At 51.2% G+C, this 17,642-nt stretch overlaps 1 protein-coding gene across 1 annotated transcript in view; it reads left to right on the forward strand.

Annotated features, from left to right (window-relative positions):
• The first annotated feature begins 12,907 nt into the window (after positions 1-12,907).
• The window catches only part of LOC144737266 (serine/threonine-protein kinase 25-like), a 36,592-nt gene continuing 31,857 nt past the window's right edge, over positions 12,908-17,642 (forward strand). The window contains exon 1 of the mRNA XM_078619985.1: positions 12,908-13,318. Coding sequence (XP_078476111.1) covers positions 13,286-13,318 — 33 coding nt within the window. The 5' untranslated portion in view covers positions 12,908-13,285. The remainder of the gene's footprint in view (positions 13,319-17,642) is intronic.

The raw sequence follows: 17,642 nt of genomic DNA on the forward strand, positions 1-17,642 counted from the left end.
AGAAGAGAATTAACCCGGCGCACCCCCCCTGAATAAATACGAATACCGTAAGAGCACCCTATACACAATTTGTAGGAGAACCCACCACACACACAACACACAATGAACACAACATATGTACAATCCAATGTGCAGGAAACACACCACCCACACAACACACAATGAACACAACATATGTACATTTCTCCGGGCCTCACAAAAGTCTGCGCATTTTTGCGCGCGTTCTTGCAGCAGGCCCGTCACACGGGGCAACCCCGGATGGCGGACTGTTGGGTGACGACCGTCCGTGTCCGAGTGAGTCACTTTCCGTTGCCGCGTGACCCTTGGCATCCCCAGGAGGGGTTGTCGGGCGTGAGCCCATCACTCCCGGTGCACCTGGGGGTGGGACAGCCGGCAGCACGTTAGGTGAGAGCAGCGGAGACGGACCCTGCGAGTCGGCGGACCCCCCACATGTCTGGCCATGCGTGTGTGAAGTGGGAACTCGGACCGCAATGAAGGGTTTCAATCTGGAGGGGTGCACAAACCACCGCCGCTTCCCCCATTTGATGCGTACACACTGAGGCCGCAAAACCTGAACCACCTCCACAGGGCCCCGCCACGGCCGCACCAGTTTAGAGGAGGTTGCAAGCGGTACCTGTGGACAGTGTAACCATGCCTTGTCACCCGATTTCCACTGCAGTACGTGCGCCCGACCCAGCCTGAGCCTCTCGTTAGCCTTCTGGCGGAGGTCAGAATTTTGCATAGCAGCCTCCCGTGCCTCTGTTAATTTAGCAATATTGAATTTAACGTGGTCGGCCAATTTAGTTTTACCCCGCGGCGTGGAGATCTGCAGCTGGGTCTGAACAGGCGGGTCAGGTTCGCGGCCATACATCAAGAAGAAGGGGGAAAATCCCGTTGCCGCATGGGGAGCCATTCTATATGCTGCCAAGACCCCTTGAATTTGAAGGTCCCAATCGGTCTGTGAGTCCGAGACCTGTTGGGACAGCATCGACGTGATGGTTCGATGCAGACGCTCGACCATCCCGTCAGTTTGCGGATGATATGGGGAGGTACGAATTTTTTTCGTGCCCAGGAGCTCACAGACTTCTTGGAGAAGTTTACCAGAAAATGTTTTGCCCTGGTCGGTCAGCAGCCGCTCCGGAGCACCTTTGTCCAGGACGTATCCCTGGACAAAGGCCTCCGCGATGGCTGCTGCCGACTGGTTGGCAAGGGGCCAGGCCATAGGCCAGCGCGTAAAATATTCCACCCCGGTCAATAGGTATCTGTTGCCCCTGGGGGTAGCGGGGAATGGGCCCAGAATATCAAGCGCGACAAGCTCGTTGACCCTGGAAACCTTGATGGATTGCAAAGGCGGGTTAGACTCCCGTGCTGGTGGTTTACGTTGCGCACACCGAGGACATGATCCCAACAGATCCCCGACATCCCTTGTCATGCCCGGCCAAAAAAAATCTAGCTGGAGCATGGCGAGGGTTTTTTGAGTCCCCAGGTGGAGGAGGCGCTCATGAGCGGCCCACACCACCTTACCCCGCAACCCAGAAGGGACCACCAGCCGGTGTCGATGGGATCTCCCATCCCAATGCATTAACAGTCCCTGGACCATCTCCCATGAGTCGACATCACCCCTCCCCCGCCTGGCACTTCCGACGCAACGACGCAACGCGAGGAGGGAGGTATCCTCCATCTGGAGGCGCCCCCATTCAGCAACAGGCAACCCCAAGAGGGAATCTTTTCCCTCTTGTGCAATTGAATCCGTCATCGACGTTGCGTCAGCGGCGGCCGCCAAGACCGGAACGGACATTTCACTCGGAGGCCTGCAACGTCCCGACCCCAGGAGGCATGCGCATTCGGAGGTGGTTGGCATCCGTGACAGAGCGTCTGCATTTGTGTGGCGAACGCCCTTACGGTACGTAGTTTCGAAATCGAAGTCCTGGAGAATCTCCAACCATCGAGACAATTGTCCCGATGGTTGTTGAACTCGCAGGGCGTACTGTAGTGCCGCATGATCTGTGTGGACGGTGAAATGCCGACCGTACAGATATGGGCGATACTGTTGGATGAGGTTAACAATTGCCAACAGTTCCCGATGGGTGACACAATATCTTTGCTCTGCTGGAGACAACACCCGACTACCGTACGCAACCACCCATTCCACGCCGTCAACCACCTGCGAAAGCACGCCCCCAATACCCGTGTTGCTCGCGTCCGTGTCGAGCAAAAAGGGTGTGGAAAAATCAGGGTAAACCAAGGGAGGAGCCTTAACCAACGCGTCCCGGAGGGATCGGAAGGCAGCCTCCTCCTCCTGGCCCCAGTGGAACCGGACCCCCTTTGATGTCAAAGCGTGTAGGTGCCGCGACAAACCGTTGGTAATACGACGCGAAACCAACGAAACTCCTGACCTCTCCCACAGAGGTGGGAGTCGGCCAGGAGCTGACACACTGCGTTTTGGCGGGATCGGTAGCAATACCTGAGCGCCCGACGATATGTCCCAAATAACTCACGGATTCGCGTAACAAATGCATTTTTGGGGTTTAAATTTCAAATTTGCAGCCCGCATTTTGAGGAAAACCGCCCGCAACCTCTGGAGATGTTCGTCGAATGTTTTGTTAAAGACGATAACGTCATCCAAATAAATCAAGCACGAGTCCCATTGTAACCCAGCCAAAACCAATTCCATCAATCGCTGGAAAGTTGCCGGCGCTGAGTGGAGTCCCATCGGCAACCGGTTGAATTGGAACAGGCCGTGCGGTGTACGGAATGCAGTTTTTGGTTTCGAATCATCGTCCAGAGGAAGCTGCCAGAATCCCGAAAGCAAATCCAATGTGGAGAAGAATCGCGCCCCCGCCAAGGCATCAAGCGATTCGTCCATCCGTGGGAGCGGGTATGCGTCGGCAACCGAAATTTTGTTGAGGCGACGAAAATCGACGCAAAATCGCAACGAGCCGTCATGTTTTTTAACTAAGACAATCGGCGCTCCCCAAGGGCTGGTAGAAGGAGAAATGATGTCGGCGGCTAACATGTCATCAACGGCCGATTTGACATGGTCCTTTTCGGCGGGACTTAACCGAAAAGGATTCTGGCGAATTGGCGCGCTGTCACCCGTATCAATATGGTGACGCAGCAGATGAGTACAGCCCAGATCGTATTTGTTCCGACTGAAAACGTCGGAAAATTCACGCAGCAATGTCTTAAGCTTTTGACGCTCTAAGTCCGACAGGTCCGTCGATCCCGCACAAAGCGCCTCGAGCCACCCCTCATCACTGTCCGTATGTGGTCGCGGCAGAGGGGCAGTGCTCACGCGATTTACGACGGGCTCCTCACAGGGCACCGGCGTTGCGTGAGCAAGCACGGTCCCCTGTGGAACCACCACCGTCCACGGCCCCACATTGAGGACCGCGATGAAAGGGTCCCCGTCCCCTTTAACGATGGTCTGGGCCGGAATTAAATGAGGTCCGCTAACCCCGACCCTAGATGGCCCCAGCAGAACCCCCTGGTCCCCGATCCCTTTAGCGAAAGGCCGACGTAATTTAAGAGGCACCAGCATCTGGGCCCCCGGCGGTACGCGTACCGTTCTGTCAACGAGCGCCGGTACCGTTGCGAACGCCGTCCGACCCGCAGAGGGAGACGGTAGAAATGCCATACGTCGGCCCGACGGGAGCTCAATACAGCCCTGGTCGATTAGGATACGTATCGGCATTTTGCCCAGGAAGTCCGTCCCCAGCAGGCACGGAACCGCCAGCGAGGAGGAGACAAAAATTGGGCCCGATATTTTGATATCTCCGATACAAATTTGCGCTCGAAATTGTCCAATGATGCCCAGTGAGCCCCCGTTAGCAGCATAGAACGGAACATCAACGGGCAGCAAAGGACGGCTTTGAACGGGAAGAATGTTGTAAATCAATTCCGAAATAATGGTCGCCGATGCTCCCGTATCGACTAGGATGCGCACCTCAACCCCATCAATGTGCCCCACAACGGCTGACGACCCCGACGACGCGGCCACAACGCGATGGGCCAACACGGACCACTGGCTGGGTTGGATATTAGTCCCCACAGTGGTACGTGTTGACGTGACGGTGTGCAATCTCGGCCCCCCGTTCATTGTGGTGCGTGAGTGTGTGACGGGTGTGTGCGTGGGCCAAACATGAGGGGTGCCGCGACTCGCCGGGTTATGTTGGAGCTTGGGAGGAGGCGCGGCATCCTGTCGATGCGTCGCCCCGCGCTGCCGAGGAGAGCGGCATCCCGAGGCGACATGACCCCGGAGGCCGCACTTGTAGCAGTGCGGGAGCGCTGCCGATGACGATTGCTGGTCGAGGCGGCTCGGTTCGTCCCGAGCCGGCCGTACTTCTGCTCTCCACTCCAGCTGATGGTCGACGGCGCAGATTTCCTCCGCCGGGAGGGTGGCTGCAGCCACGGCACGGCCGGTCGCCGCCATTCTAGCCTTTCGTCGCTGCGATAGTAGGTTGGCGTGGAGGTGTTGTGCGGCCCGGAGGGAAGACATTTCAGCGTCGTCCTGCGCCACGATGATGATGTCCAATTTGTCAGCCAGCAACAGGATCTTTTCGGTGACCATGGCGTCCACTCCTTCGTCGTCCATTCGCGGGAAAGCCGTTCTTGCAAGCGCCAGGAGACTCGTGCGATACGCCAGGGGCGACTCCTTTGCACCCCGCTGACGATCGTAAAATAGCTGTCTGCAGTCAGACGGTGGACCGTAGACTGCAGCCAGCAACTGAAGTGCCATCTGCAGTGTGGCGCGCTTGTCTTTCGGCGCCGAGGTGAGAGTGGCGAGGGCATCGCCGTCGAGCAGCGCCGGCAGCGCGCGGAGAGCTTCGGCATCGGTCCACTGCGCCATCTCCTGGTGTGCGAGGAAGCGCCGCTGGAAGCCGCCCCAGTCTCCATCCTCGCCCACAAACTCCTTGAGGGGAGGTAGACGTTGGTGTAATGCAGCGGCCGCAGTGGAAGGTCGCCCCCCGTTGCTCCCGTCACTCGTCTCGGCTTCGGCTTCGGCGCGAACGACGAGTGGCATCGCCGGTCGCACCAGTGGTGACGCGCTGGCCGCTGTTGATGACGTTGCAGCCACTGTACGGCCGACGTCGGACGCGAGACTCAGCCCGGCCACACCCTCAGCAGCTGCTGCGGCGATGGCGGGAGAATCAAACTCCGGCTCCGTCGAAATGGCGGGAACCCGTGCTGGTCGTTGGCTGTTGTCGCTCCGTGGCGGTCCACCAGCCCCCAGCCGCGTAATTTGGTCGAGCGTGGCGGCAGCAGCGTAGAGCAGCTCCGCCAGTCTCGCGTGTGCCTGCCGCAGTCCATCTGCTGACGGCTCCCCTCCATCCAGACGCTGCGGTGTGGACGTATCCGGCCCCGGCTGCTCGGCGTCGCCTTCAGCCATCTCGGGCTCAGCTTCTGCAGCATTGTCCTCTGCCCCCGGTACCCTGGCACGAGCTGTCCATCGCGTGTCGATGTTCGTGGATGATCACTTCTAACACCAGATGTAATAATGTTCCAGGAGACTTTGACACCGGGGTTGGAGGCACACGTATTTATTCCGTTTCGGTACAGTACAGCACTGACATACAACACTGGAGGGGGTATCGGCCCCCTCACCCGTCTAACTGGGGATACACTCTCTAGCTACACCTAGCCTACCTCTGGGTCCTCCACTAATGGGCTAGAGGAGGCTAGCTAGCCCGACACTGGTAAGTCGGGCTCACGGTACTTGGAGTCCCAGACCAGCTCTGACAAGAGCACCAGCTCTGGCTCTCGGGACCACGCCACTGGCTCGATCCTGTGCGGCCCTGATAAGGGCGGCGATCCAGGGGAGTCCAGGGCTCTCTCTATGACGATCTTCCGTCTTCACTGGTTTAGCTTAACATCTCTCCCCGAGCCCTCCGGCTCATCCCCTTTTATCCCAAAACCCCCGCTGAGGGGTGGGGCCCCGGGGGATCCCAGCTCCGAGTCAGCCCCCCAGGCTGCCCGATGCGGACGTCGCTGGGAGCACCTGCCCGTGCACCGACATAGCCACGCCCACTGTGTTTCTTTCCCATCTGATCCCATTGTATACAGCCCCTCCGTAACACCCCTACACATACAAGGCTTCCGTCCGACAGCGATGATTTGTGTGTGTGTGTTTTTACGTTAATTAACATTTTACCAAAATTCAAGCTCAAATGGAGTTTGACAAGGGTTTTTGACCAGTAAATGCATTTTCAATCCACTCGGATAGTTTCTTTTATTAAAGATTCCACTAGGTGGCGACACATAATATTGTTGACTGAAACGTGCTCACGTTTGATGACGTAAGCACGTTAGTGCGAGCCCTCCCGGAAGCCATAGAGAATGCATTGCAGCACCTGCAGTTCGAAAAAAAACTTCTTTGAATGTAAGTCTATGGGAACACTCGGGGCGATTCTCAGCCGGAGGGAAATCGCCCAAAAAGAGGCGGTACTCCACAGAACGTGACATGACGCTGATTGGACTATATCCAGAGGCACAGTGACGGCTAGCGTGACTCTGTGGTTGAATGACATTGTGAATGTGATTGAAAAAGTCCCTTTCACACTTTGGTGGTGCGTCGCCCAATCGCCCTAATGAAGAAACCGCCCCTGGTTTTAGAGCAAGTGCAGAAACACTATACCGGAATTGATAGCTTGAAAGCGTTAAGCACGGGGCCTTTGAAAGTTCGGGGCCCGTAGCTACTACTACATATGTAGTAGTACATATTACATATGTACTACTACATATGTAGTAGTACATATGTAGTAGTACATCTTACAGTACATATTACATATGTACTACTACATAGGTAGTAGTACATATGTAGTAGTACATCTTACAGTACATATTACATATGTACTACTACATATGTAGTAGTACATATGTAGTAGTACATCTTACATATGTACTACTACATATGTAGTAGTACATATGTAGTAGTACATCTTACATATGTACTACTACATATGTAGTAGTACATATGTGCCACTAAATATGTACTACATAGTAGTACATATGTAGTAGCTACTACAAATATGTACTACTACATATGTAGCAGTACATATATGTAGTAGCTACATATGTAGTAGTACATATGTAGTAGCTACTACAAATATGTACTACTACATATGTAGTAATACATATATGTAGTAGCTACATATGTAGTAGTACATATTTGTAGTAGCTACTACATATATGTACTACTACATATGTAGGAGTACATATATGTACTACTACATATGTAGGAGTACATATATGTAGTAGTACATATGTAGTAGCACATATGTAGTAGCTACTAGGATCATCCGGCACTACATTTATGCCTCACGTGATGTAACCCAAAATAACCCCCCCTTGCCCCCCTCTTTCATGGACCATCAACCACGGCATGACGGTTCATGGTGGTGGTTGTTGTTGATGCTCCGGTGTTCCTCGCAGTAGCCCATCACGGACTGTGGGGCCACGTGGTGTTCGTCGCGAGTCGCCAGCAGCACCAATGTCATGAGCGACTTCCGCGACACGTCGTGGAGAGGGAACTCTTCCTTATTTCACAGACGGGCACAACACAGGCCAACTCACACAGAGACCCACAGACTCACACAGAGACCCACAGACTCACACAGAGCACAGACTCACACAGAGACCCACAGACTCACACAGAGCACAGACTCACACAGAGACCCACAGACTTATACAGATATCAATAGAATCACACAGAGACCCACAGACTCACACAGAGACCCACAGACTCACAGAGAGACCCACAGACTCACACAGAGACCCACAGACTCACACAGAGCACAGACTCACACAGAGACCCACAGACTTATACAGATATCAATAGAATCACACAGAGACCCACAGACTCACACAGAGACCCACAGACTCACACAGAGACCCACAGACTCACACAGAGACCCACAGACGCACACAGAGCACAGACTCACACAGAGACCCACAGACTTATACAGATATCAATAGAATCACACAGAGACCCACAGACTCACACAGAGACCCACAGACTCACACAGAGACCCACAGACTCACACAGAGACCCACAGACTCACACAGAGCACAGACTCACACAGAGACCCACAGACTTATACAGATATCAATAGAATCACACAGAGACCCACAGACTCACACAGTGACCCACATACTCACACAGAGACCCATAGACTGATACAGAGACCCACAGACTCACACAGAGACCCACAGACTCACACAGAGACCCACAGACTCACACAGAGCACAGACTCACACAGAGACCCACAGACTTATACAGATATCAATAGAATCACACAGAGACCCAGAGACTCACTCAGAGACCCACAGACTCACACAGAGACCCAGAGACTCACACAGAGACCCACAGACTCACACAGAGACCCATTGACTCACATAGAGACCCATAGACTCACACAGAGACCCAGAGATTCACACATAGTCCCACAGACTCACACCGAGACCCACAGACTCACACAGAGACCGACAGACTCACACCGAGACCCACCACACAGAGACCCACAGACTCAAACAGAGACCCATAGACTGACACAGAGACCCACAGACTCACACAGATACCCACAGACTCACACAGAGACCCACAGACTCACACAGAGCACAGACTCACACAGAGACCCACAGACTTATACAGATATCAATAGAATCACACAGAGACCCAGAGACTCACTCAGAGACCCACAGACTCACACAGAGACCCAGAGACTCACACAGAGACCCACAGACTCACACAGAGACCCATTGACTCACATAGAGACCCATAGACTTACACAGAGACCCAGAGATTCACACATAGTCCCACAGACTCACACCGAGACCCACAGACTCACACAGAGACCGACAAACTCACACCGAGACCCACCACACAGAGACCCACAGACTCACACAGAGACCCATAGACTCACACAGAGACCCACAGACTCACACAGAGATCCATAGACTCACCGTGACCCACAGACTCACACAGAGACCCATAGACTCACACAGAGACCCACAGACTCACACAGAGATCCATAGACTCACCGTGACCCACAGACTCACACAGAGAGACCCATAGACTCACACAGAGACCCACAGACTCACATAGAGACCCACAGACTCTCACAGAGACCCACAGACTCACACAGAGACCCACAGACTCACACAGAGACCCATAGACTGACACAGAGACCCACAGACTCACACAGAGACCCACAGACTCTCACAGAGACCCACAGACTCTCACAGAGACCCACAGACTCACACAGAGACTGGTTTGCAATTCAACCAGCTTCCTGGCAACCCGCTACTAATTTGAGGCTGAGTCGACCTAGGGGAGGAGGCCTCAGATGATGATCGCTCCACGTGGTTCGTGGTGGTGGCCGTGGTATATTTTTTACACGTTTTTGATTAACTCACTCTGTCTGCTGTTGTTGTATCCTCAAATCTTGTAACTCAATTCTAACCCACTTCCCAATGTGGTATCGACTGCAAACTTGGTACACTTATAATGGAAGTTTTTTACCCTTTTAACTGGTACAAAACTGACACCTTTATTCAAGGCATCATGTTTGCAATGACCACAACACAAGTAGTCAATAAAGCAAACAAAAAGAAGCAACTCTGATAAGGATAATAATATGCACTGTCCTTGAAGTTGATTGGCCCACACCCGAGACGGCTTTCTTTAGAGCCTAGTCCCCATTGGTGTAGGGCCAGATGACACCAGACACTTATGTCATACCGATGGCAATACTATATTCTATCATAAAAAATTAATATATTGTTTCAAACATTCTTTTTTAGATGTTATGTTTCGTATTCTTAGGTTTTTTCGGTAAAGTCACGTAGGTAAAACATTAAAATTAATAAAAGCAAAATAAAATAAAAATCACGACGTTTCGGAGGCAACACAAGCTGTATCAAGTACTTGATACAGCTGTCGTGGCTGTGACGGTTCCACCTGAAGACGGAAGCTTGTGTTGCCTGCGAAACGTCGTGATTTTTATTTTATTTTGCTTTTATTAATTTTAATGTTTTACCTACACGGTGACTTTAAAAAACCTAAGAATGTGAATCCTTGCAGTCACGAAAGCTTCAAATCTAGAATGTTATTTGTTTCGGCTTGGCTCTAATTTCCCACAGCCCCTGACGTTGTGGCAAACTTCGTGGCCACTTCCTGGAGTCGTGGAATTCCACCATTACTCGTACATTTCATAAAAGCGTGTTCTTAAAAACGTGTTTTTAAATGTCACTTATTTTCCGGGTTCCTGCTACGCAGACACAAAAGCGGCAGTGCGCTCACCGCTGCACCACCGCTCCTCGTGAGAGGGTGGGGGCGGAAGGGGTGTGAGCGGGGAGGGGGTCCACTATACAATGGGCGTGCAAAAATTTGCATAAAGATAATTTGCATAACGTGTCAGCCAATCACGGGAGCCGCTGCTATATTTAGACCCCCTATATAACCCACACCCCCCTCCTCTACCCTCCCTCACGCTCGCGCCTCGCGGGGCCGCATGCCACGTGACCTGTGCAGCGGCACGCGAGTTCGAATCCCGCTCGGAGGACAGTAAACATATTTATTATTTAATATTTATTTGATGGTGATGTCTCTGCCGCGTCTCTCAGTGTCACCACCACCAGCAGTGGATAGACCCTGGTGGTGGTGGTGGTGACACGATGGTGATGTCTCCACCGCGTCTCTCAGTGTCACCACCACCAGGGTCTGTCCACTGCTGGATGGACATCAGTGTGACGGTGATGCACTCCGGCTCTGCAAATAACACCACCACCACTGATTCAACACGAAGAAGGACCATTGCCTGAAACGTCGAATGCCCTGAGCGGTATTTTTGTTTAAAGGTTATAGTGTAACTAGCAATTGTGCGTTTTATTGGCGTATTTTGGGGAATTTATAGACTTTGGGGAGTCGTAAATAGAAGCATAGGAACTTTGAACTTTGGAACACAGGACATGGCTGACCATCATAATCCAGCACCTCCGACATCTGGCCGCGGGATGTTTTACTTTCACGTGAATTGTCCATCGCAGCCACGAGATGATCAGGCTCCTGAGTGCACGTCCCAGACCTTCCGAGGTGATGAATTCGCCACGAAAAACTGTCCCCGAATCGTGGCAATCCACACGGCGTAGCCCCGTAGGGTTCAAGTTGCTTGACTTGCATCCCACTGGGATGTTTGCAACGCAGCGGTGAGATGCGGCGCTTTCTCTGGAAGACTTTGCTGTGTTTTCCTGGATTTTTCTGTTTGTGCGAAGTCACTTTAAGATTTCTCTGGTTCATGGTTTTGTTTGTTCAAGAACCTAATACATGAAACTGAACTGTATTCTTCTTGATCAGGGAAGTTTGAGTTTTCATGTCCGTACGGCGGTCAAGACCTTCCAATGCGGGCGGCATGAAATAAATTGTCGATTTGTTTGTGTTTCTCTACTTATTATGGGACTCTGTCGGGTGAACTTTGAGATGTATGCGGGGCACGGAGTGACCAATGAGCTCGGAATTGGTCTGTAATAAAGTAGGGCACTGGTAAGGGTTTGACAGCCATGTTGAAGTCTCTACCCATAGACTCCAATGTTAAAGTCTCCCATAGACTCCAATGTTGAAGTCTCTACCCATAGACTCCAATGTTAAAGTCTCCCATAGAGTCTCCCATAGACTCCAATGTTAAAGTCTCCCATAGACTCCAATGTTAAAGTCTCTTATAGACTCCAATGTTGAAGTCTCTACCCATAGACTCCAATGTTGAAGTCTCCCATAGACTCCAATGTTAAAGTCTCTTATAGACTCCAATGTTGAAGTCTCTACCCATAGACTCCAATGTTGAAGTCTCCCATACACTCCAATGTTGAAGTCTCTACCCATAGACTCCAATGTTAAAGTCTCCCATAGACTCCAATGTTGAAGTCTCTACCCATAGACTCCAATGTTAAAGTCTTCCATAGACTCCAATGTTGAAGTCTCTACCCATAGACTCCAATGTTAAAGTCTCCCATAGACTCCAATGTTGAAGTCTCTACCCATAGACTCCAATGTTAAAGTCTCTACCCATAGACTCCAATGTTGAAGTCTCCCATAGACTCCAATGTTAAAGTCTCTACCCATAGACTCCAATGTTGAAGTATCCCATAGACTCCAATGTTGAAGTCTCCCATAGACTCCAATGTTAAAGTCTCCCATAGACTCCAATGTTAAAGTCTCCCATAGACTCCAATGTTAAAGTCTCCCATAGACTCCAATGTTAAAGTCTCCCATAGACTCCAATGTTAAAGTCTGACATAAACTCCAATGTAACAAAATGTAGTTCTTGTCTACGTGTTTGTGTTTCTCTCCTTGTGATGGGACTTTGTAGGATGGAACTTTGAGATGTTTCAGGGCCACGGGGTGATCAATAAGCTCGGAATTGTTCTGTAATAAGATAGGGCACTAATAAATAGTTGACAGCTATGCACCTGTGAGGGAAAGTCGCGTCCCAAGTACGCGTTTAAACCTTCGGAAGTGATTAACTTGTCACAAAACAGTTTACCCATCAAGTTGTGATGCATATTCTTAGGTTTTTTCGGTAAAGTCACGTAGGTAAAACATTAAAATTAATGAAAGTAAAATAAAACAAAATAAAAATAAAATTTTGTTTTATTTTACTTTTTTTATTTTACTTTTTGTTTTATTTTACTTTCAGTAATTTTAATGTTTTACCTACGTGACTTTACCGAAAAAACCTAAGAATATGAATCATTGCAGTCACGAAAGCTTCAAATCTAGAATCAATTTGTGATGTTTTTCCACAATTCCACCCCCACCCACCCATTGCAATGCATTGGCGGCACTACTTTCATCTCGGTGGTGGCGGAAGGTTTGAGGGCGCGCGCGCGCGCTCGCCAGCGGACGCATCACCGCCCGCTGCTCCGCCCAACTTCAGAAACTATTTTCTTTTTAGGTTCTAAACACCGCGGGGCAGTCGCGGTCAAGTTTCGCGAACGGCCTCCCGTCGATAATTGTCGGATTTTAAACAAAAAAAACACCGCGAAAATATTCCGTTGCCGGCTTCGTTCCCGCATCGACAGTCGCCTCGCGTTAATTTGCTTTTTTAAAATATTCGCGGATTTATTTTAATCACCACCCTCGTCTCTCCAACCCCCTTACGGCCTAGTTAACCCGGCGGGGAAAGCCTGCGCCTAGCCCCACGGGAAAAATAGGCGAGGCCGTTATCTTCCTTCGGGGTGGGGGTCCCGTCATAAAAAAAATAAACATTAAGTTAACAACAAGAACGGGGATATGGCGCTGCTGGCGAAAGCACTGAACGTGCAGGTGAGTGCTGTGCGCGCCTTTAGTCGCTGTCGTTTTAATCCGTTACAATTTAGTTTAATTTACATTGTCGTGGAGTTCGGGTCGTTGGATTTCGGACTTCCGGGTTTTCCCCCCCACCCCCGCGAGATTCCGGCTCCGGGAGTCGGAGCTTGTTGGAGTTGGCGGCTCCCGGTACAAATCCCGGAACGGATTCCCGTGAAGTGGATTCTTCGACAACATTTTAATTCTATGTTTCGTATTATCCGCAGTATTGTGCTCAGAGAACTTAACAGGCGCCAATGTGTCTCCTTGCGAGATTCCCGGCTCTTCTCACGAACACACGTGCATTTTTACACATCGCATCAGCATTCCACCAGCATTGGTTTAACACAAACACTTCTCATCAGCAGCAGTCGGGCTGAGATTGGTGGTGGTTGAACACTGTGGTGGTTGAACACTGTGGTGGTGGTGGTTGTTGAACACAGTGTGGTGGTGGTGGTGGTTGTTGTTGTTGAACACAGTGTGGTGGTGGTGGTTGTTGAACACAGTGTGGTGGTGGTGGTTGTTGTTGTTGAACACAGTGTGGTGGTGGTGGTGGTTATTGAACACACACAGTGTGGTGGTGGTGGTTGTTGTTGTTGAACAGTGTGGTGGTTGTTGTTGTTGAACACAGTGTGGTGGTGGTGGTTGTTGAACACAGTGTGGTGGTGGTGGTTGTTGTTGTTGAACACAGTGTGGTGGTGGTGGTTATTGAACACACACAGTGTGGTGGTGGTGGTTGTTGTGGTGGTGGTGGTTGTTGAACACAGTGTGGTGGTGGTTGAACACAGTGTGGTGGTGGTGGTTGTTGTTGTTGAACACAGTGTGGTGGTGGTGGTGGTGGTTGTTGAACACAGTGTGGTTGTTGTTGTTGAACACAGTGTGGTGGTGGTTGTTGAATATAGTGTGGTGGTGGTGGTGGTGGTTGTTGAACACAGTGTGGTGGTGGTGGTTGTTTAACACAGTGTGGTGGTGGTGGTTGTTGAACAGTGTGGTGGTGGTGGTGGTGGTTGTTGAACACAGTGTGGTGGTGGTGGTTGTTGAACACAGTGTGGTGGTGGTGGTTGTTGAACACAGTGTGGTGGTGGTGGTTGTTGAACACAGTGTGGTGTTGGTGGTTGTTGAACACAGTGTGGTGTTGGTGGTGGTTGAACACAGTGTGGTGGTGGTGGTGGTTGAACACAGTGTGGTGGTGGTTGTTGAACAGTGTGGTGTTGGTGGTGGTTGAACACAGGGTGGTGGTGGTGGTTGTTGAACACAGTGTGGTGGTGGTGGTGGTTATTGAACACACACAGTGTGGTGGTGGTGGTTGTTGTGGTGGTGGTGGTTGTTGAACACAGTGTGGTGGTGGTGGTTGTTCTTGAACACTGTGGTGGTGGTGGTTGAACACAGTGTGGTGGTGGTGGTTGAACACAGTGTGGTGGTGGTGGTTGTTGAACACAGTGTGGTGGTGGTGGTTGTTGAACACAGTGTGGTGGTGGTGGTGGTTGTTGAACACAGTGTGGTGGTGGTGGTTGTTGAACACAGTGTGGTGGTGGTGGTTATTGAACACACACAGTGTGGTGGTGGTGGTGGTTGAACACAGTGTGGTGGTGGTGGTTGTTGTTGTTGAACACAGTGTGGTGGTGGTGGTGGTTGTTGAACACAGTGGTGGTGGTGGTTGAACACAGTGTGGTGGTGGTGGTTGTTGTTGTTGAACACAATGTGGTGGTGGTGGTTGAACACAGTGTGGTGGTGGTGGTGGTTGTTGAACACAGTGTGGTGGTGGTTGTTGAACACAGTGTGGTGGTGGTTGTTGAACACAGTGTGGTGGTGGTGGTTGTTGAACACAGTGTGGTGGTGGTGGTTGTTGAACACAGTGTGGTGGTGGTGGTTGTTGAAGACAGTGTGGTGGTGGTTGTTGAAGACAGTGTGGTGGTGGTGGTTGTTGAACACAGTGTGGTGGTGGTGGTTGTTGAACACAGTGTGGTGGTGGTTGTTGAACACTGTGTGGTGGTTGTGGTTGTTGAACACAGTGTGGTGGTGGTGGTTGTTGTTGTTGAACACAGTGTGGTGGTGGTGGTTGTTGAACACAGTGTGGTGGTGGTGGTTGTTGAACAGTGTGGTGGTGGTTGTTGTTGTTGAACAGTGTGGTGGTGGTGGTTAAACACAGTGTGGTGGTGGTGGTGGTTGAACACAGTGTGGTGGTGGTGGTTGTTGAACACAGTGTGGTGGTGGTGGTTGTTGATCACAGTGTGGTGGTGGTGGTTGTTGTTGTTGAACACACACAGTGTGGTGGTGGTGGTGGTTGTTGTGGTGGTTGTTGTTGTTGAACACAGTGTGGTGGTGGTGGTGGTGGTTGTTGAACACAGTGTGGTGGTGGTGGTTGAACACAGTGTGGTGGTGGTTGTTGAACACAGTGTGGTGGTGGTGGTGGTTGTTGAACACAGTGTGGTGGTTGTTTAACACAGTGTGGTGGTGGTGGTTGTTGATCACAGTGTGGTGGTGGTGGTTGTTGTTGTTGAACACACACAGTGTGGTGGTGGTGGTTGTTGTGGTGGTGGTGGTGGTTGAACACAGTGTGGTGGTGGTGGTTGTTGTTGTTGAACACAGTGTGGTGGTGGTGGTTCTTGAACACAGTGTGGTGGTGGTGGTTGAACACAATGTGGTGGTGGTGGTTGTTGAACACAGTGTGGTGGTGGTGGTGGTTGTTGAACACAGTGTGGTGGTGGTTGTTGAACACAGTGTGGTGGTGTTTGTTGAACACAGTGTGGTGGTGGTGGTTGTTGAACACAGTGTGGTGGTGGTGGTTGTTGAACACAGTGTGGTGGTGGTGGTTGTTGAACACAGTGTGGTGGTGGTGGTTGTTGAACACAGTGTGGTGGTGGTGGTTGTTGAACACAGTGTGGTGGTGGTGGTGGTGGTTGTTGAACACAGTGTGGTGGTGGTGGTTGTTGAACACAGTGTGGTGGTGGTGGTTCAACAGTGTGGTGGTGGTTGTGGTTGTTGAACACAGTGTGGTGGTGGTGGTTGTTGTTGTTGAACACAGTGTGGTGGTGGTGGTTGTTGTTGTTGAACACAGTGTGGTGGTGGTGGTTGTTGTTGTTGAACACAGTGTGGTGGTGGTGGTGGTTATTGAACACACACAGTGTGGTGGTGGTGGTTGTTGAACAGTGTGGTGGTGGTTGTTGTTGTTGAACAGTGTGGTGGTGGTGGTTGTTGAACACAGTGTGGTGGTGGTGGTTGTTCTTGAACACTGGTGGTGGTGGTTGAACACAGTGTGGTGGTGGTGGTGGTTGAACACAGTGTGGTGGTGGTGGTTGTTGACCACAGTGTGGTGGTGGTTGTTGAACACAGTGTGGTGGTGGTGGTTGTTGTTGTTGAACACAGTGTGGTGGTGGTGGTGGTTATTGAACACACACAGTGTGGTGGTGGTGGTTGTTGTGGTGGTGGTGGTTGTTGAACACAGTGTGGTGGTGGTGGTTGAACACAGTGTGGTGGTGGTTGTTGTTGTTGAACACAGTGTGGTGGTGGTGGTGGTGGTTGTTGAACACAGTGTGGTTGTTGTTGTTGAACACTGTGTGGTGGTGGTGGTTGTTCAACACAGTGTGGTGGTGGTGGTTGTTGAACACAGTGTGGTGGTGGTGGTGGTTGTTGAACACAGTGTGGTGGTGGTGGTTGTTGAACACAGTGTGGTGGTGGTGGTGGTGGTTGTTGAACACAGTGTGGTGGTGGTGGTTGTTGAACACAGTGTGGTGGTGGTGGTTGTTGAACACAGTGTGGTGGTGGTGGTTGAACACAGTGTTGTGTTGGTGGTGGTTGAACACAGTGTGGTGGTGGTGGTGGTGGTTGTTGAACACTGTGTGGTGGTGGTGGTTGTTGAACACAGTGTGGTGGTGGTTGTTGAACACAGTGTGGTGGTGGTGGTTGTTGAACACAGTGTGGTGGTGGTGGTGGTTGAACACAGGGTGGTGGTGGTTGTTGAACACAGTGTGGTGGTGGTGGTTGTTGAACACAGTGTGGTGGTGGTGGTGGTTGTTGAACACAGTGTGGTGGTGGTTGTTGAACACTGTGTGGTGGTGGTGGTGGTTCAACAGTGTGGTGGTGGTTGTGGTTGTTGAACACAGTGTGGTGGTGGTGGTGGTTGTTGTTGTTGAACACAGTGTGGTGGTGGTGGTTGTTGAACACAGTGTGGTGGTGGTGGTTGTTGAACACAGTGTGGTGGTGGTGGTTGTTGAACACAGTGTGGTGGTGGTGGTGGTGGTTGTTGAACTCAGTGTGGTGGTGGTTGTTGAACACAGTGTGGTGGTGGTGGTTGTTGAACACA

This window comes from Lampetra planeri, chromosome 66 (genome assembly GCF_965212315.1).
Source record: "Lampetra planeri chromosome 66, kcLamPlan1.2.h2, whole genome shotgun sequence".
NCBI classification, from domain to species: domain Eukaryota; kingdom Metazoa; phylum Chordata; class Hyperoartia; order Petromyzontiformes; family Petromyzontidae; genus Lampetra; species Lampetra planeri.